The sequence below is a fragment of the Pagrus pagrus genome (genome assembly GCF_965226575.1).
Source record: "Pagrus pagrus genome assembly, chromosome: 20".
In the NCBI taxonomy this organism is placed as follows: Eukaryota; Metazoa; Chordata; class Actinopteri; order Spariformes; family Sparidae; genus Pagrus; species Pagrus pagrus.
In genome coordinates, this window is record NC_140207.1 from 20,717,040 (window position 1) to 20,744,074 (window position 27,035).

Here is a 27,035-nt window from a genome sequence, read left to right on the forward strand (position 1 = left end):
TCAGCAGGGCAGCAAATCTGAAGCCACTGACCATAAAACATCTGTCAGTGGCAGGATTCTAGCAGTCTCTGCTGACTGATTATGACAGTGAGGCAGTCTATATCAATTTCAGGATGAGAATAACAAAAACAAATCTACAACCCAGGGAGTTTTTTTGTGTTTTGCTGAGCGTACTATGCATGCAAATACACAGCATGTCCAATTTCCAATCACGCTGTGATGTCAAAATGAATCCACAACACTGAACAGAAGAGGCGAGTCTGCTTCCTCCCTGTGTTGCAGACCTCGTCTCCTTTGGCTGCCTCTGCTCGATTGATTGAGGCTGTCTCATCTAATATAACTGTTAAAAGAGACCTGCTTCCTCACATTGGGAACAAGCAGATATATTTGGAGATTAGGTGCTGTTATCTTTGGCTATCGCCTGTCGAGTTCAGGCTCTCTGTGTTGCAATCAGGGAACTGAGCCACAATTGTGTTTCTGACAGACACTGCTGCGATTGCTTACTCAAATTAAAACTGGAATGGCTCAAGTCCACAAGGATGACTGCAATTACTTAATATCTCAGACACAGGATCCACATTGCACCATTTGATTGCCGTCGTCAGAAATCAATCAAATGAATTTCAAAGGCATGCGTTTTTAAAATGACCCGATCATATGAAGGTGATTAGCTCAAGCAGAGGCAGAGAGAAAGTCTTCAGCAGTGAGAGTGAAGCTGAAGTTACAGGACACTGTAAGGCACATATCAAAGGAGTTCAAGAATCCAGAAGAAAAAGACCTTGACAGTGATTTGTGCCTCCACACACTCATTCACAGCATTTTTTACTGCTGCTGTCCATCACTTTTAGATCGTTCAGACATAAAGCATCACTCTTCACACAGGAGTCATAAAACATAAAAGCCTGAATGTCTTTTTTTTTTACACAATTCAGCCTGGCACTACTCATTGGTTTATTTAAGTCTTGACTAACCCCATTCCAGCTTACTACTCTGGCACCTTTAGATCTATCATCTACTGCAAAGAAGTCATGTGGACCAACTTCACTGATATAATAGAGGCACTATTCTAATGTTTTCTAATTTTTTTTTTTTTTAAGACTATGGCTGTGTTCAGAATAGTCCCTCATACACTCATTCACTATTTCCAATATAAAGTACTGAATACTCAATAATGTTCTACATGCCATGGACACTACTTTTTTCTTTCCATTGTGGGAATTTTTGGACTATATGGTGCATACAGTACATTTCAAACAACCTGGGACAATCCAAAAACAACATGGCTGAGAGTAAACACTACGCACTATATAGTAAATTTGGAGTCATTTCCGACAGTCTACAGCTGAGACACATATCCTGCAGTGGCACGTGTGCATGGTGGAACGTCTGGCTTTTCATTTCAGCACCTATGTAAGCAGGTTAGAGCAGCCACACAGCAACATTGCTCACTTGCGTGTTATGCGAGGCTGCAGCGGCGCGTCGTCCACAGATTCATAGTCTCGCCTAATTTTTCTGCGACATGTGTGCTGTTCTCTGCAAAAATAGACCTGAAAATAATCTGTAGACATCATACCAGTATCTCACAAATGTTTTAATGTCTGTATCTGTAGAATGTTACAGACATGAAAACAATATACACAACAGGTGAAGGGCAGTATTATTCTGGTGCGTTCTCTTTTTCTTTCTCTCCCTAACCCTCTCCCTCTTTCTCTCCCACTCTCTCTCTCTCTTAGTGAAGGTAAAGGAAAATCACATCATCATCTTTATTGATAACTATCAAAGGCACACTCCGTGTTGAAAGATAGGTCTGGCAGTAGCAGCACTGCATGAGCAATGTTGTCTGTGGGGACACACACACACGAGTGAGCCACAGCAGTTCAGCACGCAACCATCAGAATGTGTCTCAGCTGTAAAAGAGAGTACAGCAGGAGTGCTCATATGTTCTCCCTTGGATGGCCTAAACCACAATTTAATGGTGTTTGTATTGTATTGTTAAGATGCAAAATATGTAGGATCCTAATTTCTGTGCTCCAGGTGGAGATTTGAATTGATGGATATACTGTAAGAGACAATTTACAGCAAATGTACAGCATTGACTGTACCAATCAATTCAAGCATGGAAAGTCACTTGGGACAATTCAATAAGCATTCTTGTTTTGTAGACTTATGTATGTATGTTACATGCAATAGTTCTTTCTGACTTGTATACATACTCTGGTGTATACTTTTGTAGTGTTGGCCACTGGTGACGTTAATATACTGTACACTATATACTCCTTCTTTGCACATTCTACTGTTGTGTACCATCCAGTGCCATTTACCATTCTTTAACTTATTTGGCCAGTTATTGTTGTCCTTGCACAGCAATGTAAAACCAGAGTCATGTTCCTTGTATGTGAACACATACTTGGCCAATAAAGTCGGTTCTGATTGTGAAATTTTTACAGATTCTATCTAAGTGATCTTTAAAGGCTTTGATGAGCCTGTGATGATGCCACATTTTCCATCAGACAGTGTGAGTGAGAAAAAAAAAAAGATCATATTTTTAAATGATTACCAGATTTTTTGGGTACAGCTGGAGTCTATTATTGAGGCGATTTGTTATGTTGTCAAATTACTAAAGCAGGAAATAGCACTTCGGAATAAATCGAGAGTGTGTCTGTCTGTCTGTGTGTGTGTTTGTGTTGAGGGGGTGGGCGGTGGGTGGGATGGAGCTGTGCTGTTTTGAACAGGGAACAGGGAGGAGGTCCCTTCAGAAATTTTTCAACACAGTGACAACCAGACACTAGCTCACTAGTGTGGAGCAGCACAGACACTGATTACACAATCCTAACTCTGTTTATGAATATGAGTCACACGGCATCAGGGATCAAATCAGAGGAGAGAAGGATGTTGTTCAAGGGACAAAGAGGCATTTCAACACCCACACATCTCTGCTTAGAGAGCTAAATTTCAAGGCTGCAAAAAGGATGACTTATTGTGTTGATGATAATTGCATGTGCCTGTAATTCACTGTACCTGCTTGTTTATGTTCTCAGCAAAATGTGGAGATCTGCTATTCAGAAGTGTTACCAGGTCTTGGTACATAATACTTGTTTGCTCATAGCCACTCTCCTCTCCATCCTGTTTTATGCCCTGTGAAAACAAAGTGAAAAACAGCTTAATTAATTCTCAAAACCACAATTATAATGTGACCCACATGTCAATTGGAATAGCTGAGGTTAGAGTACCTCCAGGCAGCCTCAGAGAGGAAGTGTAAGACCATGTTAACCACTAAACTACTGCTCTTTGATGTTTCCTTTGCATCAATGTCACCAATTTGGTTTGAGGTTGCAGTTTTTCACCTTGGCTGAAATATTTCCAGGTGAAGAAACACAGGCAGGAAGTCTAGGGCTTGTCAGCAAAGTCAGTGGAAGAGTGAAAAGTGCTGCAGCATGAACAAATCCTCACTTAGAAATGACTGCAAACACACTTGGCATTTTAGATTGGAGACTAAGATTCTTGGCATTTAGCAAGTATTTGGAAGCTCTCTGGGTGATTTTCTAATGTACAATTTTCAGGTATATTTATCAACGTAAATGAAAACTTTGCAATATAGTTTATATCATATCACCTGATCGTAATTAAAAACATAGGCCTGTTCTATGAGACTTTAAGAGACTTTAAACAGCATCAGAAAATATTACTAACTTAGATTTTTTGGTTTTATTGGATCATGGTGATTTGCTCTTGCCTAGTGTTCAAAGATGTTGGATACCACATTGCCCTACATTCTATTACGGGTGTGGTTATCTTGTAGCCCACTGCACTTTGTGTGAATACTCTGCCCCTTCCAGATGGAACAGTGAACAGTTGCATTTAAAAATGACAGGAGTGATTACTCTTGGTGAACTCAAGTCAGTCTTAAATGATCTGGAAAACAGCACTCTTGGTCAGTGCCTTTGCTACTTAATGCTTTGTTTTTAACTGAAGTTTTGATAGTTTTGGAAACTCAAAAGTGTTTTCCATCTTAAAATGGCTTTAGTAGCATATGATAATTTGATAGAAGGATCTCCGTGCTGTGAAAGAGCTCCAAGGACTACAAATCGGTGGCACTGACCACTCACATCATGAAGACCCTGGACAGATTATATATACACATACATATATATCTTTGGCCTATGCTTTTGTATTAGTCTTTGTCAGTTTGTCTGTTTTTGTCATGCGTCTCCTGAGTTCCTGTTCTGGCTCCCCACGTCAGCCTTGTGTTCCTTCTTGTATTTCCACTTGCTTCTTTGTACTATATTTTTGTATTTTTTTAGTTCTTTTGTTCTCCAATCTTTCCCTGCCTGCTTCTTGTGTCTTTTGCCGCCTGCCTTTTTGTTTCTTGCATTTTTCCCATTGGATTTTGTACTGCTTGAGTTTGGACTTTGGACTTCAGCTTTATGTTAATAAAATAAGCTTTTTGTTCAGTTACCTGCCTGCCTGTGTGTTTTGTGCTTGGGTCCCTTTTTTTTGTCAACCTGATACCTAGGTGCACAACAGAGTGTCAGTCCTGCCTTTTGCCATCAGGCTTTTACACTCCTCCCTCAGTGTCACACTCTGTGAGTCAATAGACTGGCACTTTGACTTAGTTTCTCATCCTGTAAATGGATTATCAGTCCAATTTTTGTGCAATACTGTATCTACTCATCCAGTTGTTTGTTTCAATTAACAGTACAATATGATGCAATATTCTATTGTTCTTGTTGAAGCGTTTATTTAGCATTTATCTATACTGTTAACAATTGTCAGGTATTACACATTGCATTATTACTCATTTAATATCTATACTGTAGTTACAGCATATTACAAGGCACATATCATTTCATCACTATTTCCATTAGTACTTCTACGTCAAGATATGTGTGTATGTGTGTGTGTGTGTGCGTGTATGTGTGTATGCGTGTATATGTATATATATATATACATAGTGTATATATATATATATAAATACTATGTATATATGCAAAGTCCTTACATATTATAGACGTATGTTCATATTTGTTGTTGTTGTTTTTTATAATTTAGTACTTTATATATTTTATTCTTACCTACTCTTGTCGTATTATCTTTCTCTGTTTAAATCGTGTTTATATCTACAGTGTGACAATTTCTATTCTAGAAGGAGCAACTGAAACGTACGCAACTTCCCCCACAGTGATCAAGTATTTCTGATTCTTATTCTGTGGTTTGATTTATTGCTGTAACCATGTTTTTATGCCCTCTTAAAAAACAATCTTATCTTATCAAAACTTTTATGTGGTTGAAGAAAGGTAACAGGAAAAAAATGTTTAAGATCAAAGGGAGAACTAAGTATTTTTGTTCACATTCATGATCACAGATTGTAACTTAATTTATTTTGTCTTGAGAAACTTACATAAGATTAATATGCTATTGGGCGCCAATTAGCTCAGTTGGTAGAGCTGTCAAATTTGAACTGTCCTATCAATAAAGCCATAAAATGGCCCAAAAAAAAAGAATATTATGCTTTTACTCTAACTTCTTAGTTGTGTGGCTCCTTTAGTCATTTATCTAGATGAATTAATAGCCTGAGGGACAGCTGTGGTGGTGACATACACATTGTTTCCCTGCTTTTCCTCAAAAACTTGTTGGGCCATTTAACGAAGAGCAGAAAATAGTTAATTATATACAGATGATGGATTTTGTTGAACTGAACTGACAACTCTGCACTGTGATTTTGCATGAGATTGGTTTTGTAACAGTTACTGAAGAGGAGGATACACAGTAACAAAATTTATTGAGGTCTATGTCAACATACATTCAAGATTTATGATTAAAGGAAAGTACTTAAAGCACTCACAATAAATCTTTTCAGAATCACTTGAGCGCTGCATACCAAACATAAAGAGGTGAATTTGCTGCCACTTAACTCACTGTGCAATGATAAACTGGTCTATCAGAAATTTGCCAGACAGTATCCTCCCTGAACATTTTCTCACAGAAAAAAGAAAACAACAGTATGTTGACTGTTGCAGCAGATGCTTTATCTTCCTTGTCTTACCCCATTGAGGAAAGCTCCAGCAGCGCTGCAGGTAATGTAGAGGGTCTCAGTGTCACAAGGCTCAATCACAAGATAACATATTTCACCATGCACCTGTCTCCACGGAGGGGCACGACAGCCATTTGAAAATTCGTAGTCTAAAAGGTAGAGAAAAAAGGTTGAAATTTGTAGCAAACTTCATACTATACTAGCCTGGTATCAAATCACTACAAGTTTGTCTTCAGAGGAAGGAAGACACAGGGGAAAACAGTGGAGCAAAAAGGAGAACAATCACATGTGCTTGGGCTGCTGAAGAGGATGACACAGTACTCCAAGCAGCACAGGTCGGAGACATGAGCCAAGTGGAGAGCAATAGTTTCACTTACAATATGAATCATCCACTAAAAAAAAAAGCCACATGGTGACACTATCATATTTTAAGGCTTGTTGGGAGAGTATTTTCATATAAGGTGTCAGTTCAACCTGAGAAAAGGAAAGTCTTTGAATATCACTTAATAGGGCATGATAGCTACACTGCAATAAAGCAAAAAACAGGCACTGACTTGGTAAACTGCAATCTGACAGATATAATGACTTCCATGTCTTTTGTGGCAGCAGAACACTGCCTTTTTATATTTTGGAATATCCAGCATTAGTGTTAACAGCAACTGCTTTCTTTGCAACCCAGTGAAATGTGGAGATAATTCAAACCTGATGTGTATCGAACCGACTTCAACACCCTCTCCTCCCCTTCGGTGCAGAACCGCCTCAACAGCTCAACTTCATTCTTCACTGCGGTGGGGTCAAGCTTGACTTGTCTGAGATGAAAATATAGGAAAAATAAAACAAAACAAACATCCAGTATAACTCATCTATTCATGTTTTCTTTTCCAAATCCAATGCCTTTTTTCCAATAAAAAAACAACCACATGTTGAAGTAAAACTAGTTAGGTCTGAATGAAGGATAGCCATGGAGGATGGAAGATAATGAGAATGAATACTGAGAGAGCTGCAGATAGAAGAAACACCTACTCGGATATCTCTTTGAGGCACTTGCTGAGGAGCTGGGTATCCATATTTTGAAGCAAAAGGATCAGTCCGACCTTGACCTCCGAGTCTTTGCCTTGATCTTCCTCCTTCACTTCGCCTATCAGACTTAGTTCATCAGTATGGGCGCCTTCTTTCTCCAGGAGGCTGGCAAAGCTGGGACCAAGAATGTTAACAACGGGGTGTCTGTTTTCTGTAAAATTAAGAGTATAGTGTTATTGTTTGGGGTTTTAGTAGAGTAATTTCTTTTTTTTATGTTGAAGGAATATCGCCTCATGTGTCACGTTTTGTTTTACTTCTTGTCTTTGTTTTTCCTGCCTGTTTTCTGTGTTCACCAGTGTTTCGTTAATTAATCAGTTTATTTAGGTCTTACATGAGTATTTCTTAAAATTAAGCTATCCAGGCACTTGTAAACGGGGCTTTAAGTCAGTGAAAATGGAGCTTTTGAAAAACTCCCAGGTGAAGATGTTCAGAAACTGTCTCCAGTGTTTACTTGTGGATAGGCAGAAACAGAGATTTTTGGAAACAACACAAAAGTTTATCAGTGTTTGTAGCATCACTGGCAAATGTGAACTCAGAGTTTGTATAATGATATTGGAGTTCTTGATTGTACAGTGAGGGAATGTATTGTTATATTGCTTAGCGTTATATTTAGAACAAATGGACACAAATGGACATTGATAATACAATGATGGAAAAGAGACACAAAAACGGTGGCTTACTGTGTTTTGCTAACCAATAATCCAAAATGTTCTGTGAATTCAGATGTTGATAAGTAAGTTGGGTTTATTTTGAACTAACTACACAGCAGGCTTCTAATGTATTTTTCCACATGGATTTCTTTTCAAAAACTAAGCCAACATTCCCTCTCTATGAAAAAATCATAATATAGTCTGCTGTTATACTAATACATATTACCTTTTTTCTTTTGGGCAGTGGCCCTAAAGTTAATACGTATCTGTTAAGAATTACCAATGGCAGCATAATTGGATGGTTGCAGAGAGTAACTAGGAGGACAAACAAATTAAGTCTGTGGGTTATGAAGGTATGCTTGTGGCTGGACTGCTTAGGATGCAAATCTCATCCTGTGGTCATTGCGCTTACCTTGTAGACATGCTTGAAGCTCCTCCAGCTTCTTATCATCTGCCAGATGAATGAATTTAGAGAGCTGGCTGAAGCTGCGTACGTAAACAGTGGGAGGGGAGAACTGCAACAATGGACGCCCTTCACTGTCTTTCTCGTGGGACTGTACATCTGAGTCACTGAGGAGAAAAGAAAAAAAAAACTGAAAAACTCTTTAATCTCTGTTATGACTGGTGTTAGATTATAAATACCAATACACGTATTGCTTTTGTATTTCTCTGCTTCCCAGCCATGAGATAGAAACCTAACCACACACTAAAAGTAGACCAGAACTTCTGATGAAATAAAATGGAATGTATTCAGTCTAACTGAAGTTGAAAAACAAATTAATTATAGCCAACTGCTTTGAGTATAGCCAAGGTGAAATACACTTGGACACGATGGTGACAGCATATCCTGCACAGACACGTAATACTGAAAGCAGTGGCCAGCCAGCTGCAAGCCTCATGATTAGGCCAACCTGATGTCATAGTCTGTTTTGAAATCAGATGCCACTAAAGTGGTACTCCACTGGAGCGGCTCCTTGAACACATGTTCTGCCTCCTGTGGGTGTTGGGAGCTGAACTGCTCCACAAAGTGCAGGATATCGTTCAACAAGGACTTATTCATCAGTGTTGACTCCATTTTGCCAGTGCCAGAGCTGGCCGTAGTCCACTGGGCTGCCCTGGACAGTGACACCCCCATTGCACAGGCTGGGATATTCTGAAACTAAAAATATAAAACAAAACAATCATTAACTCTGTGTGGCTTATGAGGGTTGTTACTATGCTTCAGTTTACTATAATTCATATTTTATCAACTTAGAGCTTGGGGCTCTATGTAGAGATATTAATAAAAGACTGTTTGATATATGTGAGATATTTTTATGACATATTTCAGAGTTGAAATAATTAGTCAATTAAGTGATTTTTTTCTGATCAACAGAGAAATATATACATAAATAATAAATATAATAATATATAGAAGATTGTCTTTTTTAAGATTTAATGGCACACAATTCCCAGTTGCAGCAACTGTGAGGATTTGCCTTTTTTGTCTTATGTGATAGTAAATAGAATATCTCAAGGGAATTGTGATGGTCTTTTTTCTATATTTTCTGACATTTTATAGCTTAATTGACTAATTTATGGCCATAAGACATGGTCATCAGATTAACTGATAATGCAAATAATTGCAAGTTGCTGTCCTAATTACATTTTTTTAATCAAAATGAAACCAACGTTATAACATATCTGGAATTTATAGCCTATTTAATCTATAATGAGCTTACTGCACCAGGCTGTAAAAAAAAATATTATGCAAAAGTATGTCAAACTAATGTTCACATGACAACGTGATAACTGTAATGAGTTTGGGATCTTCAAAATAGATTAAAAAAAGGCCATGGAAAGGTTTAGAAAACATACAATATATACTTAATCTGACTTTCATGTCACTCAAACACAATCTTACAAAACTAGCTACAAGTACACCTTTTTAAAGCCGAGTAACCTTTGTCAAACAGACAACACTGAAAATGTAATTTTCTCAAGCAAATTTCGCACACCTGTTTGTTGAATATGCATATACAGCATATTTTACACTGCATGTACTGCATGAATGAATATTTAAAAAAGGACTTGCTATTAATTTGAATAATGTCGAGAGGTTAACGGTATTTCTGTAAAATTATTTTACCTAATTGTTATGTAGCTAGGTCGGATATCTGCACATTTGATATCATATCTGCTTCCGTGGTGTTTTATTTGTCAAGTTTTCGTCATTAACATTGATTTTAAACGTTTAGACAGAACGCTTACTAGCTTACTTAGCACTAACTACACCAACCCCGCAGTTTACGCTTTAGCCAATTAACAAAACTGCTATACAGTCTTTAGCTCACGTTGGAGGAACTGTAACCATTTTTTAGCATTTTCTCGTCAATAAAACACACATTACCTGTTTCTACACTAACTGTCACATCTAGAGTCGCTGCTTTAAAGCAAACTTACCGTGTATTTCAAGTTTTTTCTCTATTTCAAAACTTTTACCGACGGTTTGCTGTCCATGGAAACCTGTTGCAGTTATCCGCCCCCCTTTGGTTGCTAGGATACATCCAAACACAACGGAACGCGACTTGGGCCAAAAATCACCAAACCCAAAACTAAAATGATGAAATGAAACCTGTGCAACTCTCACAGATGACAACTCAGTGATCTGCACATGGAGTAATAACAGCGTGCATGGCCAATGCACTGTAATGCAATTCAACTCAGACACTCTGTCTATAATATTCTTGATGTTGGAAATGTTGTTATGAAAATAGCATTTTATTTCAAAGATTTAATTTCCAACATGCTCATTCAGTATGCATGCAGTGAATTACAGGATCGCTACAAGAGGCTAAAGAGACAAGTAGGCAATCAAGAAAAATAACAGCTTTGGAAAAAGTTATATAAAATTCAACTATAAAACATGTATAGTAAGTCTAACATTGGATATGCAAGTGTTGTGACTTGCATGGTCAGAGACTCTTAAATGTCAAGTCAAATGTTGTCATCATAATAAAATCCCTGTATGCTTTCCTTTTAGAGTGTCCACATGACCGCATATTTGAGAGCCTATTTCCTCTGTCACTTCTGGTTTGGCACTGTCCTTCAGATAAACATTGCTGGGTGAAAACAGTCTATTTTGGTGGACACTCTCCGTTTCACCACAGCAAGTTCACTCAGTTCAAAGTTATTAGGCCCATCAACACAGGTCGCCTTATTCTTGACATGAAGAGCCAAAGGTAAATAAACACTTTTCAAGTGGAAAAGCCACTGATATCCACATTCTACTTTTGAATTTGATATCTAATTCTGTTCTCTCTTTCTCTTAAAATATTACTTTCCACCAATTTAAAGTGGACTAGTGCAGCCACTTAACATGGTGGCATATAATGAGAATGATTTGCAAGTACAACATGGGCAAGAAAATAATACTTTGGACTCTGTTTATTGTACATGCTGAAACCAAACTCACTCAAAAGTGATATGAGACAGAAACAGTAAGAAAAATGCAGGCCAAGTGAGTTCAAGTATGCTCCCAGACACATGATTCATAAATGGGGTACAGACATGTTTCCATTCAATGTGATCAAACCCTTTCCCTCTTAAAAAAACAAATTTGTGTCCTAATTGTTTGGCAGCTGTCCAGCCAGGGGTGTCTCATGGTCAGTGAAACCACTGATTTTCTCTGGTGCTTGCCTTGTTTGGCACACTGTCCGCCAGGAGCGGCTATAGAGACCTAGTAGTAGCTCATCTCTAGTAGTAAGAGAAATGATGCTGGATGTTGCTGTTGTTGTTGTTGTTGTTGTTGTTGTTGTTGTTAGAAGAGTGGATTTATGAGTTTGACTCCCCCTCCAGGTAATCTATTTGGAACAAGGGGAAAGCTGTCTAAATTAGGAACCGTTGAGAATCTGCAGTGGGCTGCTGGGGCAGTGGAGCTCAGACACGCCGGCGAGTGAACTCAGACAGAGCTGACGTAAAGTGTGTGCAACTGTGTGTGTGTCTGAGTTTGCCTGACAGCGAAGCAGTAAGGGGAAAAAAACAAAGCAGAGAAAGATGGAAGACTAAAAGAAGCAAATGGGAAGAGAAGCAGGATGAATGAGGGTCTTAATATATCTCACCCAGGGTCTCATTAGCGAGCCTAATTGCTGTTCGTTAAAAGGGATTAAATGAAACCTCTGCCTGGGTTTTTTTACGAGGTCAAACAAATATCCTCAGAGCTCAGAAGCACCTGTTGGTTCTTGGATGTTCTCTTACTAAAAAACTTAATACAGGATAATAAACACAAGTGCTCTCCATGCTATTTCTCCAATGCATGAGTTCAGTCACTGATTGAACTGCATGGAAACACACTGATGACATGCAGAATGGTACATCGGCCCAGCCTCTATTGCACGCGTTCAACCTCCACAACACTCCATTAACACTGAGATTAAATGTACACAGAAGCAGCGCGTGCATAGGAAGAGTGATGATGAGGATGTGTGCCGACTTCTGTTCCTGTTCCTGGTTTGAGGGGAGCCGCAGAGCGTATCTCCTCTATTTTCCTCCCTCTCGCTCTCAGGCATGGATTCACATCCTCCAAAGAGCTCTGATGTTTGTACAGGCTTCATGTCAAGTCTAGTTCGGCTCCAGCTCGGCTCATGGCCGTGCGGTCAAAGCAGGAAAGGAAAAGGGGTGACACTGGTCATTGTAATGAGCACCTGTGAGATATGTCACTAATCCATGTGAGGCTCTGAAATAGAAAACAGTTGAAGCGACTCTAGCGAGAGGCTGTGACCACATCACCTGGTTGTAAAAAGGTCCAATCCCGGCCTGTTATTTCCTATAATCCTCTGTGTTTTTAGGCACGAAGAATACGGGCCAAGTGTCTTAAAATGGGATTCAGCATGGGTGATGTGTGATGTAGCCTACAAGGAGCCTAAAGACCTGCTGTATAACTTTTTTTTTATAGGAACAGTTTATGGCACCCATTTAATACACTATAGGGTCACTTCTGACAAGGTTATCTTTGTGTTTCAACAACAATGAGATCATTTAATACGTCATTGACTGGTTGACTGTTTAAAAAGGCACCAGCATAAGAGGAGATTGAAAAATTGCATTAGGTCCTGTTCAAACTGTAAAGACGGCTATCAGAAGCAAAGGCAGCAGTGCCAAACAAAAATGAATATTCAATCAATATTCTAAAAACACACATATCTCGGCATAAACCTCTCATTGTCTTATGTTACCCAATCTTGCAATTGGTAATAATCAAACATTGTAAAGACTGTGATATTTCACCAATAAAATGTGTTAAAGCTACGTTATGTAGGAATTGGTTTGTGCGATTTGCCCCCCCAGGCTGCTCTGCCTCAGAACATCATAGGGAATACAACAAAAAACAAAAGAATCTCCATAAAATACAACCCAGCTCGATCAACACAGTTAGAATTGTGTGACATAGTGCAGTTAAACATTACACAGTTCTCCTGAGGGATCCTACCCACCCACCCAAGTTAAAAGCGATCAGGTGCAGGGTGAATCTGACACCATTCTCCCTATTACAAGTGTACAATCAAAATTATTTTTAAGCTGTTATTTTAAGATAAAATAGTTACAAAATGTTGCTTTAAGTCTTCCTAAAAGTTGACATAATGCATACTACATAAAAATTAATCTGTTCTAAATGAGTCTCAGCAAACAAAACCTGATACTGTTGAGAATATACTTTCATGCAACAATATCACTGCTTAAACTTCTCTACATGGACATAAACCTGCAATTGTGGTTTTCCAATACAGCATACAGTATGCTTTTCAAGTGGCGATCGCTTAGTGCCAGTGCTTTCTTTGGAGTGGATGGGCGCTTGTCAAATTTAGAAGTTACACAAGATTTATGGCCATAGGGCTTCTGGGGAAAACCAATGACAAAGTCTATATCTATAAGACTTAAAACACATCTTGTTTCTTTTGGTTGCAAGTTCTGCGAGGCAACACTTGGATCCTCTTGCAAAATCATCGAGGCACTTTACAAGAGCTTTTATGCATTTCCAGAAAAATCTCAATGAGCGCATGCAACCACAAAACATACCTTAGAGAAAATCACATCACCATAAACTTGAATGTTCCCAACTGATGGTGTTTTCTTTCTTACATGAGCACAATGTCATTTTATTTAAAAATAGGAAAACAAACATGGTAAAATGACTTGCATTTCTATAGCGCTTTTCCAGTCTACTGACCGCTCAAAGCGCTTTACAACACTTGTCACATTCACCCATTCACACACTGATGGCAGAGGCCACAATGCAAGGTGCAAACTGCTCATCAGGAGCAATTTGGGTATTGGGCAATTAATTACAGTATCTTGCTCAAGGACACTTCAACATGGAGCTAAGGGAGCCTGGGATTCAAACCAGCGACGTTCCGGTTACTAGACGACCCGCTCTACCTCCTGAGCTACAGTCGCCCCCACATGAAGCCATGTTTACAACATTGATGCCATGAGCAAATTCACCTCAGCGGAAATGATTTCTATAACCAACAGATAACAGATAGCATTTCACTTAATAAATGACTTGATTTTAACATCGTTAATTAAAATTCGGATTTTGGTTGCCTAGCTTGTTATGTGTTTTAACCCGTACCTTAACATGTTCCGATCACCTAACGGTTCACTAGATATGAAATTTTACTCAAACTCAGGCGTGCTGGTGAGCTCAGCTGATTAGCGCAGTGCTAACACTTCCATGGTTGTAGCTGTAGATTGTTTCACCTCTTTAAATGGGGTTCTGTGGAACTTCTGTGTTTTGCTGTGATGGTTGTGTTGGTTTATGTTAGCAACCTCCATTTCTAAACCAACATGAGCTACTGTTGCTCTCTGTGAGCAGAGCAGAGAGAGGCACTGAGACGAGGCGTGCATAAAGTCAGATCCTTTGGACTGTTATGGACCCGAAACTCTTCCCAAAAATCCACAGTCCAGCAGCATTAAACAACTTTAACATAAGTATTTATATATATACATATATATATATAACATGGAGACATGGAGACTTCAGGGACCTCACTGCAAGACAAGATTGGGAGGCGATTTAGTTAATATCATACTTTCTAATTCTAAAAAAAATTGTCATGCAGTGAAAACTGTAACTTCATGCAACAATTGTTGTGTAACACAGAACCATCCAGAAAGTTGACCTTAGAAACTGAAAAAGGGGCAGGCACTTTCAAAAAATACTTAGCAGGTGATTGGATTAACCCTCTATCCATCACAGTTAGTGTTAGGGTTAAGGCAGTCGGGAGAAGAGCGATGACATGTTTTCCATGAAGTAAAGCATTCAGTGGCATTATTTGCTCTTCTTCCAATGAAATATACTCTCCAGTTCTGATATAACTGACACTGTAGCAGCATTTATACTAACCTCTTGAGGTTAACCATTGTTGTTTTCAGTCGATTCTCTCGCTGTTGTCGCATCTAAACCATGCCCATAGCTGCCAGTAGTTCCTCAGCATAATAGTTGGTCTGAACCACTGTGGTTCGGCAAGAAGTGCATAAGCTTGAAGCCTGGCAAAATGGATCCACAAGATTGCACGATAACATGATCTCCTCAATCCAGCTGCCTTGCAAGATAAGTGAATAGGCTTTTTGGACGACGGGGGTCCAGTCCAGTCCTCTTATTTCCTGTCACCTCTCTATTGTCTGCTATCAAAATGAAGTCAACAATGCCCAAAGAATTATTTACAAAAACAAGTAAAAGAGCTGTCTTTTGTCTGGTTCATGTGAGGATATGTTGGCTCCACCTTCACCTGTTTACCAGTTTAAGGCATCTAAATACCCTTGAGCCGGCAAAAATCTGTTCTGCTCGACTGGTCGCGTTGCCTGCACTTCCCCTCTCCTTACACGGAGATTGCAGCTGGTTCTATTCTTTCAAGACATTAGTGCACTAAATAAAACTACACATCCTCCCTCCCTCTCTTTCTTTCTTCCTCCCTTCACCTCCTTGCTTCTCCATCTCACTCGCTTCATCCCTTACAGTGTAATTATTATTTTGAAAGTGCGGTAAGGAGAGGCCGTCCTCAGTCACTAACGCTTGGAGAGCCGTAATACAATTTGACTTTTTGCTTCATAACCTCTCCAGGAAGACATCAGGGGCCCTTCGTTCCTTCCCTTCTCTGTCTCATGGTGAAGGGAGAGCTGAAGTAGCAGCCAAGAACAGGAAAGCGGGCAAGGCAAGAGGTAATAAAAATCAAAGAGGGAGGGGAGAGGAGTTGGTGAGTAAGTGGGAAAGAGAGTGAGAAGAAAACATGGATAAAAAATGGAGGTAGATGTTGAGTGGAGGATGGAAATGGAAACGGTCGGGAAGGGAAGAGAGAGTGAGGACAGACGAAGAGGGCACTTGTTAAGTGCAATGAGAGGTGAATGAGAGAGGAGGCTGGTCTGCTGTCCTCCCATCATTAGAGAGAAGGTGCTGCCGGAGACCTTTATGTTGGTGCAGCTCCAGCGTTGGCGCCGCGAGGCCAATCAGAAAAAGAAAGAGACGAACATTGCTCCTCGGAAATAATGACACATGCTCTTGAGAGGCATGAAAAGAAAAAAAGACAGACAGAGAGGACTTTGCCTGGAGACAACTCTGTTGTTCATCACATCATTTATTTTAAGCACAGAACAGTACACCTCTTTCTTTACTCTGAGTAGTCTTGTTATCCTTTTGTTATTCTTAAGAAATCCAATTGAAGTAAGTTTAAACTTGAAGTCTCATCTCTCCCTTCTTTATATTAGTGATTGTATTTTAGCATTCCAGTCGCCAGAATAAATGTTGGCAATGTATGTTTCTGCAAACCATGGATATGTTGAAACTTTAACGTTTCCTTATGTTGTACCTTTACGTTTCTTTGGGTTCGTCTTCGATTTATTGTTGTGAAAATGCCGTGCTTATGGTCGAGTTAGGTTTAGGCGCTAATACGACTTGGTTAAGGTTTGGAAAAAGGTCATTATTTAGCTTACAGCTGGAAATTTGTCCCCACATCTTAAAAATATCAGGTTCGGTTCCATCCAACATGACTGTAAATTGTGTTGACTTCTCCTTAAAATATACGGTTTAGTTGCCAGAAACACACCTGGAAGAAAATACCTGGTTTTATGTTAAAGTGCTCTTGAACAGTCTCTGGCCTGCCACCTCAGTCCTCTCCATAGTAATGTAACCAAATATGCAACGCATTGTATAAATGTCGATATGGTACTTAACATAACACGAATGCCTTAACATATCGGTGGTTTGCAGAAAAGTACAACGGCAATAAAAAGAGGCTATCATGTAAACTAGAGCCATGCGCTTCAGACCAAATGTCATAGACTGTTTAAATAGGCACCAGATTTTTGTTCGTCTATGGCGCAGTTGCTTTCTGCCGCCTCAAGTTGGCAGTGTGCCTGACCACACCTCATTCTAAGACCAGCAGGCCCAGGGGCACACAGGTAGGTACTCACACAAAGTTGGCGCTGGGCGTGAAAATGACAACTGCATCTGGTCTGAAACTAGCGATGACACTTGTGCTGCGCTGTGCACCGCCTTGCGCCAAGCATAAGATAGAACCCATTATGTAGTTGGACACTGGTTATAGACAATGACGTGCTGGGCTCAAAGTATACAGCCCTTGAGCCAAAGAAATGAGCCGCTGCAGCTCTGACAGAGTTGTTCAGTCTCCAGCACCTCTCCACACCATGGCATCTTGCATGCTTCAACCAGAGTGCAGCATGTGGGAGAAGGGTTAGAGACATTCATTCATGCTCTATATGAATTATTAGAGCACTACAACTTCATGGAAGGAATTGTGGTATGCATTCTGGACAAAGACCTGTCTCAGAAGCTACAGCTGATCCCAAACCTCGCTCTATAAATGACAGTGCAGGAGGAGAGGCCGTCAGAGGAGGTGAAACAGCAGGTTAACCAGCAGGACCATCTTCATAGCATCTTATGGAAGGTACTGTTTTAAGCATCTTCCTTTTGGGAGCACCAGTACACCAGAGATTTCCCAAAGGAAAGCCTCTGGAGACTGGAGACTCTGGAAGGGCTGCAGGAAGTCGCAGTCTACATGCATGACAGCACTGTCCACAGCAGGGTCATGAGTCTGCACAATGAGATAGCGTCCCAGCATTGCAACTGAAGATGGACAACGTCTGAGCTGAGACAGCAGCTGATGAGCAGCTCCAAGAGGTGATCAGGTAACCAAAGAGGGGGTGGCCTGTACACACAGGACACACACACACATCCGTGTGAGGGAGAACCTTTCCATGAGAAATGAACTATCTGTACATTATGGGGTGGTAACCAGGGGGAGTAGGATACTGATACCAGCCCACAACCCACAAGGGAATGGACGTGCTGACAAGCAGTCGGCTTTTTTTTTTCAACAATATTTTTATTGATATTCATTAAAATATAGACACAATCAGCAACACAGCAATTTCAAAATGACTGTGTACCTTGACGGTCAAGGAATTCCACTAAAGGTTTCCACGCTGTTTCAGATTCTCCTATCTTTCCCCTTGTTATGTAGGTCAGCCTCTCCATTACAACACAAGACGCCATTTCCTTCACCCATACATGCATCAAAGGTATCATTTAATTTTTGGGAGGAAAGTAAAATAGTGGTATTTTCTAAAATATGGACCTATTAATTTGATTTTATGTAGCAGATTTTTTTATGTTGGTCTTTTTTTCTTTTTGTAATCGTAACTTAACATTCCAGGGTAATAATAAGAAAATAACACATGGAGCAGAGAATGTACAGTAAAGTAAATAATCTACTTTTTCCATCATGACTGCTGGCATCAACAGTGTTTGGTCAAGCCATGAGTCATTTACGAAGAGATAACATAAATGCTGACCATAGATGTAAAAATATTGTGTGTTTTACTTTTGTGGAAGTAAAGTAAACTCTTCACAGGAAGAGTGTGTTTCACACAAACCAAGAAGAAATCACTGGCAAGCAGTAAAACACATTCAGGTGCTGTAGTGTAATTAATCAGAGTCAAAAGTAGACTACAGCAAGTCTGCTGAAATATGTGTTTTGTTTGAGCTCGTGCCAATTAGTTGCAGATTTCAAGAGAGCAATATTTTGTTCATTTGCTCATTTCTATTGTTTATTCAAGTTGTTGCAAGTAGTATTGGTAGATAAAGTAACTAATAAAATTGTACACTAAAAGTCACATTCAGAAAAAGCTATTCGAGCACTATTTGTATGTGACACCATATTTTCAGGACCATTAAAAGCCTCGTATAAGTCAACGATTTGGTTGGGACATCCTCTTTCAGGCCTTTCACAACAGTACGGAGGAGTCATCGCAGAAGCAGGAAGGTATTTAAAGGGTGAGTTCACTTAAAAATGAAAAATTCTTATTATCTACTCACTGTCCTGCTAATGGAAGTGCCTCACGTGATGGAGTTGGATGAAGTTTCATTTATGGAGCGTCAAAGCAAAACAGTGTTGCAGCATTCTCAAACATCTGAAGCAGACCTGGCATCTAAAACGCTAAAAAAAAAGAAAAAGAAAAAATGGCTCCACAATCTTCAAGTCTGCAGCAGCCTTCTCAAATTGATTTGAACAGACGTTTTTTTACACACTGAAAGCCAATTTTTTATTTAGGCTTTTCCTTTAATGCAACAGGCATAGCTTGAGCATCAGGTAATGCCATCACTTGCCTATTGTTCACAAATAGCAGCCTTTCCAGTGCTCTAAGAAAAGGACGGCTGCAGCCCTGAGGGAGTTTCCCACCAGCCACTTTGAAGCCTAAAAAATGTCAGAAATACAATATGCTTCTAAGTTTTCAACGAGCCGAGGAAAGGTAGTCAAAGTGTGTGCTGTTCCAATATTAACAATGTAGTCTAATCACAAAGCTCACAGGACTAATCAGTCTGTCTGTGGCCTGCGTGTGAGCTCTGCTGCTGCTCCGCTGCACAGACTGGGGGAGGTTCGGTTCGGTTCTGCCTCGCGGCGGGAGCCTCTCTGGAGGACTGCGTAGCGGTCAGAGTGCCAGGCAGCCAGACTTTGGTCTGTGGGCATTTCCTCCTTTCAGATGGCTTCAGTTAAAGGGGTGCTCTATTCTCTCAACCTCTGGCTAGTTGCACACCAGCCCCTGTGGAGTGTCACTCGTTAGGGCCTGTTGTCTGCAGCCAAAACCTCAACTGCTCCCTAGGCCACTGCAGCACCACTCCCTGCCATCAACACCTGCTCACACATGACACACAGGCTCCGGCGTACTGCTGGGAAGAACTCCCTCCTGCTCGCTCGCCTCCAGATTCCGACTAACAAGGCCTCAGCATCTCTTTCTGGTCCTGACACCTTGCTTGTCAGATACCTCTGTCTGCTGCCATTTATTTCTTTGACCTCAAGCTGTGTTTCCTCAAAATCCGCGGAGTTCCAAAAGTCATCACACTTGAGGTTAAAAACTGTTATTAGTTGGCAAAGGTGAAACATTTTATGGTTTGTTTGTCTTAGGCCCTGTCATATGGTTTCTTTCATGTGAGTCACGACCGCTTTGACAGTTTAACGTGTTGCGTTGATCCGACCTTTTCACAGATCTGTCCTCCGTCGACAAGGCCTGGCCCGGACACGACTTGGTAGCCCAGACTCTTGTCTGCTCAACCCATAATATATTGGCATCCTCACCGGACTTATGGCTCTTTATTGGAAATTACATCACCTCGTAAAGGGATGTGACCCATTACAAAATCACACTGCTTTGTGTTATTCTTCCTTTGCAAAGAAGAGAGTCCTGCTCCCCTCTCTCTTTTGATCCCTTTTAATGATTTCCGCCTGATTTTGTTTGTTTGTTATCCTTCCCTTGGATCATTTGAGTTCCTGTCATATCTCCCAGGTGGGCAGGCAGGCCATCTAGACTGAGCAGGGACTTACTTTACTGACTTTAGATTAGAAATGCAACCAGTACACAGTGAGTGTGTATGCAGCCACCCTGTGTTCTTCTCATACCTAACCGTCCAATAAAAAGGATGACAACATGTCAAAACATGGAGCGTGGAGTGTGTAGGTTCAGGGGCCAGGCCTTGGCTTTTAGGCTCTGGGAACAAGCTGAGCAATACATCTGCGATTGTCATGATCAGAGTTGAACCTCTGTCAGCCGCCGCACAGTGTTGATACAGAGATGCCAAAAGCTCCTAACATGTCACCATGTTTCTCAGAACACGGCAATAACAACGTGATGTTACAAGGTCTTTGCTCGCAATGGGAACCCACATCAACAGAAAGATATACATTTTGTCAACCCCTGGGTTTCATGGGAATGCGTGTTAGATTTATGAACACAGAGCTCATCAAATGTGATTCTGTTTTTCTTAAAAGCAGATTCATTATGCATTGATACGCTGCCTTTTGGAATTAAGGTATGTAAAATCAAACATGTCTTCACATTTCTATGGGGATTCCAACATTTTCCTCCTTTCAGCTCACATATGTCCTCTAAACCGTGAAGACCACATATCTATTTCATGTTATATTTGACAATCAAAGCTATTGTGCAAAATCCACAAAGGCTACACACCTGCACACAGGACCAGATATTAGATATAGAATAAATCACAAAAAAATATCTATTTATGTCACTAATTGGCAGACAGAAATGTAGGAATAAATAGAGATGCTGTGATCTCATACAGATGTTACTTACTATGGAAGGACTTAGCCTAACTATTATCAGAGAGAAGCAAACGTTCTATGTTTTTAAACACCCGTGGAGCATCATCAAGACTAACACAGGACCAATAATGCATGGCAACAAAGTCTCCCCACTTTTGTCCTAAGTGTCCTCACTGGTTGGCCTGCCAGGTACGTAGCCAGCTTTGTGAAATATTTTGTTAAAAGACGTTTGAACTACTTACGTTATGCATGCACTCTATATGGTAGTAGCATGCTACTGATGTTTGCAAAACATGCGGTTGAACTTTACACATAGAGAAAAAAAAAGTATAAATAGAGCTGTATTACTGTACGTTCATCGGACAGTTTGCATTTGGTTACTATGCTAACGTCCTTTGGCACATGTTGCACATGGTCCGTCTGAAATCTGCTGCAAAAGTTAACATTTCGCAGCGTACCTACTTACAGCATATTCTGGTCTGGGAAAAAAAATGGAAGTGGATCATGGAGTTTCCAATAGGTATGAATGGACAGATTGACAGCTTTTTACCTCTGCTGATTTCATTTATATTTAAAAAACTCATAAAAGTGGTGATCATCTGCAAAGATTATCTTGTTGAACTAAACATGCAAGTGTCATAAACTTGTGTTTGCTGCAGAGCTCATCCTTACACAACTGAAATATCCCATAGGCTTTTTGTCAGGTGAAGCAAGGTAATGCTCACTTCCAGGTTAACTGACAAAAATACTTCATCCCTGCAGTACTCTATAAGTCTGCTAGCTAGCTAGCTTGCTCACTGTATGTTAGCAAGGTTGTTGCTAATGGTACTATAAGCTCACACAGTTAAATCAAAAGATGTATTTGTACTCTTGTGTGGAGCCATTTCTACTGCAACATAAGAGAGTTAAATAAAAGTGAGGGGTGCATCGTGGCATTGTGGTCTCTTGGGCTCTCCGTTTCCTCAAACGTTGACCGTTCATGCGTAATTTGCTTAGGTTTTTGCAAATCCACCCATAATGGCCATTCAAATGAAATGGAATGACTTTGCCATTCTAATTACTGGTGCGACCAGGCCTCAGTAGGGCACTGTGTATGGAAAATGATGCTACTGTTGAATTTTCTTTCATCAGTGCTGAGAGTACCACATACAAAATTCCTTTCTCCCCACAGACACGGAAACGCCACAGATCTATAAAGCTGACAGTGCTGAGGTCATCATGGGTAGGGCTATGCTACAGCCTACTTAATAATTAACTATTAATCCTAAAACAAAAACTGGCCACACTGATCTCTTTTGATCGTTCTGAGGTCCTTTTCAATTTCAGAGAGCGGCAAGCTTCTCAGGTATCTTGGAGGTCCTGGGCTCAGTCCCTGTGGTGTAGCTGCTGCCATATGGAGGTAACTCTAGCGGACTCAATATTAATGACCAGTAACCAGGGCCTCCTTGTAATCCACTTACCATCATTACGCAGGGCCAGCATGGCTACTGCTGCTGGGCTCTCATGCCCGAGCTGGATGCACTGCGACATTCCATTTGAGTGGTGTATGATTTGGAAGATGGAGGAAACACTGTTTTGCTACTTACATTTGCATGTGTTTCACAAAGTTGCACAAATGACAGTGTTGCTGGAAACCCCAAAGGGCAATACAGACTATTAAAAGAATGCTTCATTGCAATGAGTATAGACACATTTGGAGAGGAGGTGATATTTTGTTTCATTCTTACTCACCCTAACTTGAGCAAATCAGGCAATGTTGAGACAAATTTGTATCGCACACATGGAAGGTCTTGACCTTCAGAGCGTTAACTTTCGAGATGACAGTTCAGAGGACTTTTAATTAAAACTGCTTTGCTAGGCCAACAAGACTCAGGGGAGGGCTGCAGAAAAAGTTTAAGAAAATACAGGTGGACAGCTTCTACCTCCTCTAACATAGTCAACGCCTTTGTGCAACTTCGGCCCCTGCACCCTGCTTTAGCTCCACATGTGTCAGAAGAATTTTCAGCAGGGAACCCTCCAGATGAACCTTTACCCTTTAGTCTAATTGTCAAACACACAGACAGAGTTGAGTTACCCTGTGCAGCCCCAGAAGGCAGTGTATACATACACCACCCTGCATTAATGAGCAACTGCGCTACGGCTATTAGACCGAGCGCGTTGTTATGATTTCCACACATTCTCATCAGGGTGAAGGTGTTTTCAGGCCGTGGAGGAATAAAGGGCATCCCCTGTTCACTCCTCAGTCCCCATCCTTCGGTTCCTAAAGTCCTGTAATTGAGAAATACAGCTCAAGGTAACATGCCCTGAAGACCTTTGCCTACAGACATGAGGTAATGGTGAGGCTAATTAGGCTGAGGAGACAGAGTGGGCAGAAGCTCCTGGCCTAAAGCCCCATTAGTCTACAGAACAGTCTCCCTATGGTCAAGGGCATTTACTCTGGGATTAGGAAAACAGAGCGGCATAGCTGGCTGGCTCCTGCAGTAAACCCATGGCAGTGTATTGGGTTGCCACATGAAAGGCTGGACAAAGGCAGGATAGTGGAAAGCTGAAGAAAGAGAAGCGAGGGACTGAGAAAGAAAGGCTCATTCAGGACCGACACTTATGAAAGAGATGAGAGATGTCAGCAGGCAACCCTACCTCCGATGCTCATGATGGACAATTTGTCTTCTACAAAGGAAGGACTCATCACAATGAGCCCGGTTCAGGATACTGGCCCCGATGCTGTGCTTTTAACACAATAAATCAAGTAATTGCAGTGTATGTCATGACACGAAACGTGGACATTTTTCTTTAATGGTTTCCAAAATGCATCAATGGGACATTTAAGGAAACCCTGTGACATGTTGCTGGCCCCAGGTTAGGACGAGCTTTTTGACATTTTCATCATTTAATCATCTGCTGGGCTCGCGTCTCCTCCTGCCTTCTCTTTGCTTGTCTGGTTTTGCCCCTCATCTACCAAACAATGGCTTCAGTTAGTCCATGGATTTATGGGCATAAAAATAAATACATCAAAAGGGCAAGTAAGAGAGCGATTTATGAGATTTTACTGCAGCACAACGTTAATCTCCGGGATCAGAGATAAAAGCTGAACTTTACTCACTATAAATCCTTAGATTCCCAATATGTTCTGTTAAAATATTATAGTCAACAGAGTGACAGGGGAATGGACGTAGTGCAGGTCTGTGATTTGGCCAGCGTTAATGTCTGAGCTGGGGAAGCCATTGCTGGTCCTTTCCTCACATGGCAGCCCACTTATCACGGGTTTGACGGAGACAGACGAATGATGATGCCGAGAGATTTGTTATCTTAAATCAGTCGAGGGCTGCAGGCAGACTTTTATACAACTGTGTGAAGATTTATGGAAGCTTTTCTTTGCTACAACTCACTGTTGGGCAATGCCATCCACTGTTCCGTTTCTTGATCGTACACACAGACCCAAATTTACACACATTGTATTTTTTACATCATGACTCATCTAAAGTACCTTGACATATGTGGCCGATTCCTGGCCCTTCGTTATCCGGTTATTATCGCTATTCAGGGGGAAACCTAATCGGCAAACACGTGTTTCTGTTAAAAGAGAATAAGGCACAGCATCCGGGCTGATGCAGGGCTCCCATCACTCTGTAACTGGTCGGGCTCCTTAAGGTGAAAAAAACAGTATGTCTATCACTACCTTTGATGACGCCAAATCAGACGCTCATCATTTGTCACAGGAAAAACTTCTTGTGAGACCCGGGAAGGGTTAAGGATAGGGCTACTCCCTTCTAGAAGTGCTGTCAAAACACCCCTTGACACCTCTGAGAACATAGGAAAAAAACGTGCAGGGGATGAGATAGTAGGTGAATAAAGACATGAACTTCAGTGTAATGGGTAGAACACTGAAGTGCAAAAAGAATCTCAGAAACACTGGACAGAGGAGACATGGCACAAGCTGCGTCGGCTCCTTCAAGTCACAGACGGGGACATGTTTAATCACGAGATTCTTGCATTGGAACATGAGAGGAAGTCGGGTCAATTCACACTCACTTAGAACGTCCAGATGTCCCTGTCCAAGCACTCCCTTCACCGCCAAACTACCCAGGACAATGCAGGGTGGCACTCGTCTTGTGTTAAGCAGGGATCATTGAGCTTGATGACTTTTGGCAGGGGAAAACTTTGCTCACTCACCTACTCACTCACTTACTCTGCCTTAGGTCAGAGCCATGTTCCTGTACATAAAGCCAGCAGCCTTTGGGTCTATCTCCGTCACTCTGTTATCCTAATTAAGAAGACGGACAGAGTGAGAGAAAGACATGGAGAGAGCAAGACGTGGAATAACTGGTGACTCCCTTTGGCCTGAATGTGTTAACTCCTCCTGACTTTCCCTACCACCTCCTCCTCCTCCTCCTCCTCCTCCTCACTGCGTCCTTATCCGCCTTGGCTGTAAACCCTGCTGCACGCAGCCATCAAAGTAAGCACTGTGGAAAAGAGGAAATGTGAAGGTTAGGCGACCTGATTTGGACTGGTGGGGGATATTTTTTTGGAATTTCATCAAGCGGAGGCCTGTAGAATCCTCCAGTGGGTTGCTGGATGGAGGATGGACTTCTCAAGAGCCCCCTGTTACCACCCCCACTGACTCCCCCTGTCCACAGAGCCACTGTTTTCAAAGATCCAGTGACATCTGAGTTAGTAATTTGGCACACAGCTGTAGCAGGACACTGGGGTTTAATTGGGCCGCGCTGCTCTGGTGGTTTCAGCAGACCACTTACTTCAATCTTGATCCAACATATCGTCTCTATTAGGAGCTCATACTCCGCCTACTTTTATGTGAAGAATTAAACTGCGCATCCAAAAAGAAAAAAAAAAAATAAAAATGGAAAAGACAAAAATCTGAAAGAATCAGAAAAACGTTTTTGTGCTTAGCTGAGTTGGAAAAATTGGTGTAAAGATAAAACCAGAATGGAACAAATTGCAGTTGAGGACTAGAATATTAAGTGGAGCCTCTTCTTCTGAATTTTTTTAAAATGGTACATGACTGAGTTATTATATTATTATGATCAGCAGACAAACTCGGTGGAGTTTATCTAAATACACCCAACTAATATTTGCATAAAAGCAGTGCAAAGCACATTCATTACCATTATCTTTAGCATTTTCGGTAAATGAGTTTATAATTGGTCATAAATGTTAATGGAATGTGGCTTAAGACAACTGCATTTTAGATGGCAATCTTCCATCACCGATTGATAGCTATTGTAATTCTTTCAAGAATATAGTAATTAACTATAGATTTCTGACTTTTCATGTTTGTCAGGCAAGCTTGTACACAGACCAACTAAACCACTAGGAAGCCAAATACCAATTTAAATTCATGAATTAAAGGCTATTGCAGTGTGACAAAAAGTCTTTTGACATTGTCATGGCCCATAGCCGAGAAAAACAAACGATAATTGACATTTACTACTTTCTAGAGCCGTCATATACAAGATGAAAGGTCTGTTCATACAACCTTGCACTCTCGAGCAAACTCCTATGGTGCAGCCGAAAGGAAAGGAATATTTTTCTCAAAAGAAAAGAAAGGTGGATGTGGAAAAAAGAAAGGTGGATGTGAATGGCACCCAAGGGCACAACTCCCAGAAACACTGGAACATTTTTGTTGGACACCTTGGAAACACAAAG

The 27,035-nt window shown here is 40.8% G+C and overlaps 1 protein-coding gene across 2 annotated transcripts in view; it reads right to left on the reverse strand.

Annotated features, from left to right (window-relative positions):
- odad2 (outer dynein arm docking complex subunit 2) overlaps positions 1–10,293 on the reverse strand; it is a 47,360-nt gene extending 37,067 nt beyond the window's left edge. The window contains exons 1-7 of one of the 2 annotated variants that reach the window (XM_084340993.1): positions 10,204–10,293; positions 8,673–8,914; positions 8,174–8,331; positions 7,055–7,262; positions 6,734–6,840; positions 6,044–6,180; positions 3,019–3,135 (exon numbers count right to left, since the gene is read on the reverse strand). In XM_084340993.1, the coding sequence (XP_084197119.1) occupies positions 3,019–3,135; positions 6,044–6,180; positions 6,734–6,840; positions 7,055–7,262; positions 8,174–8,331; positions 8,673–8,896 (951 nt within the window). In that variant the 5' untranslated portion in view covers positions 8,897–8,914; positions 10,204–10,293. Of the gene's footprint in view, positions 1–3,018; positions 3,136–6,043; positions 6,181–6,733; positions 6,841–7,054; positions 7,263–8,173; positions 8,332–8,672; positions 8,921–10,203 lie in introns of both variants that reach the window. The other variant, XM_084340992.1, reaches the window with a different exon arrangement.
- Between the last annotated feature and the right edge of the window lie 16,742 nt (positions 10,294–27,035).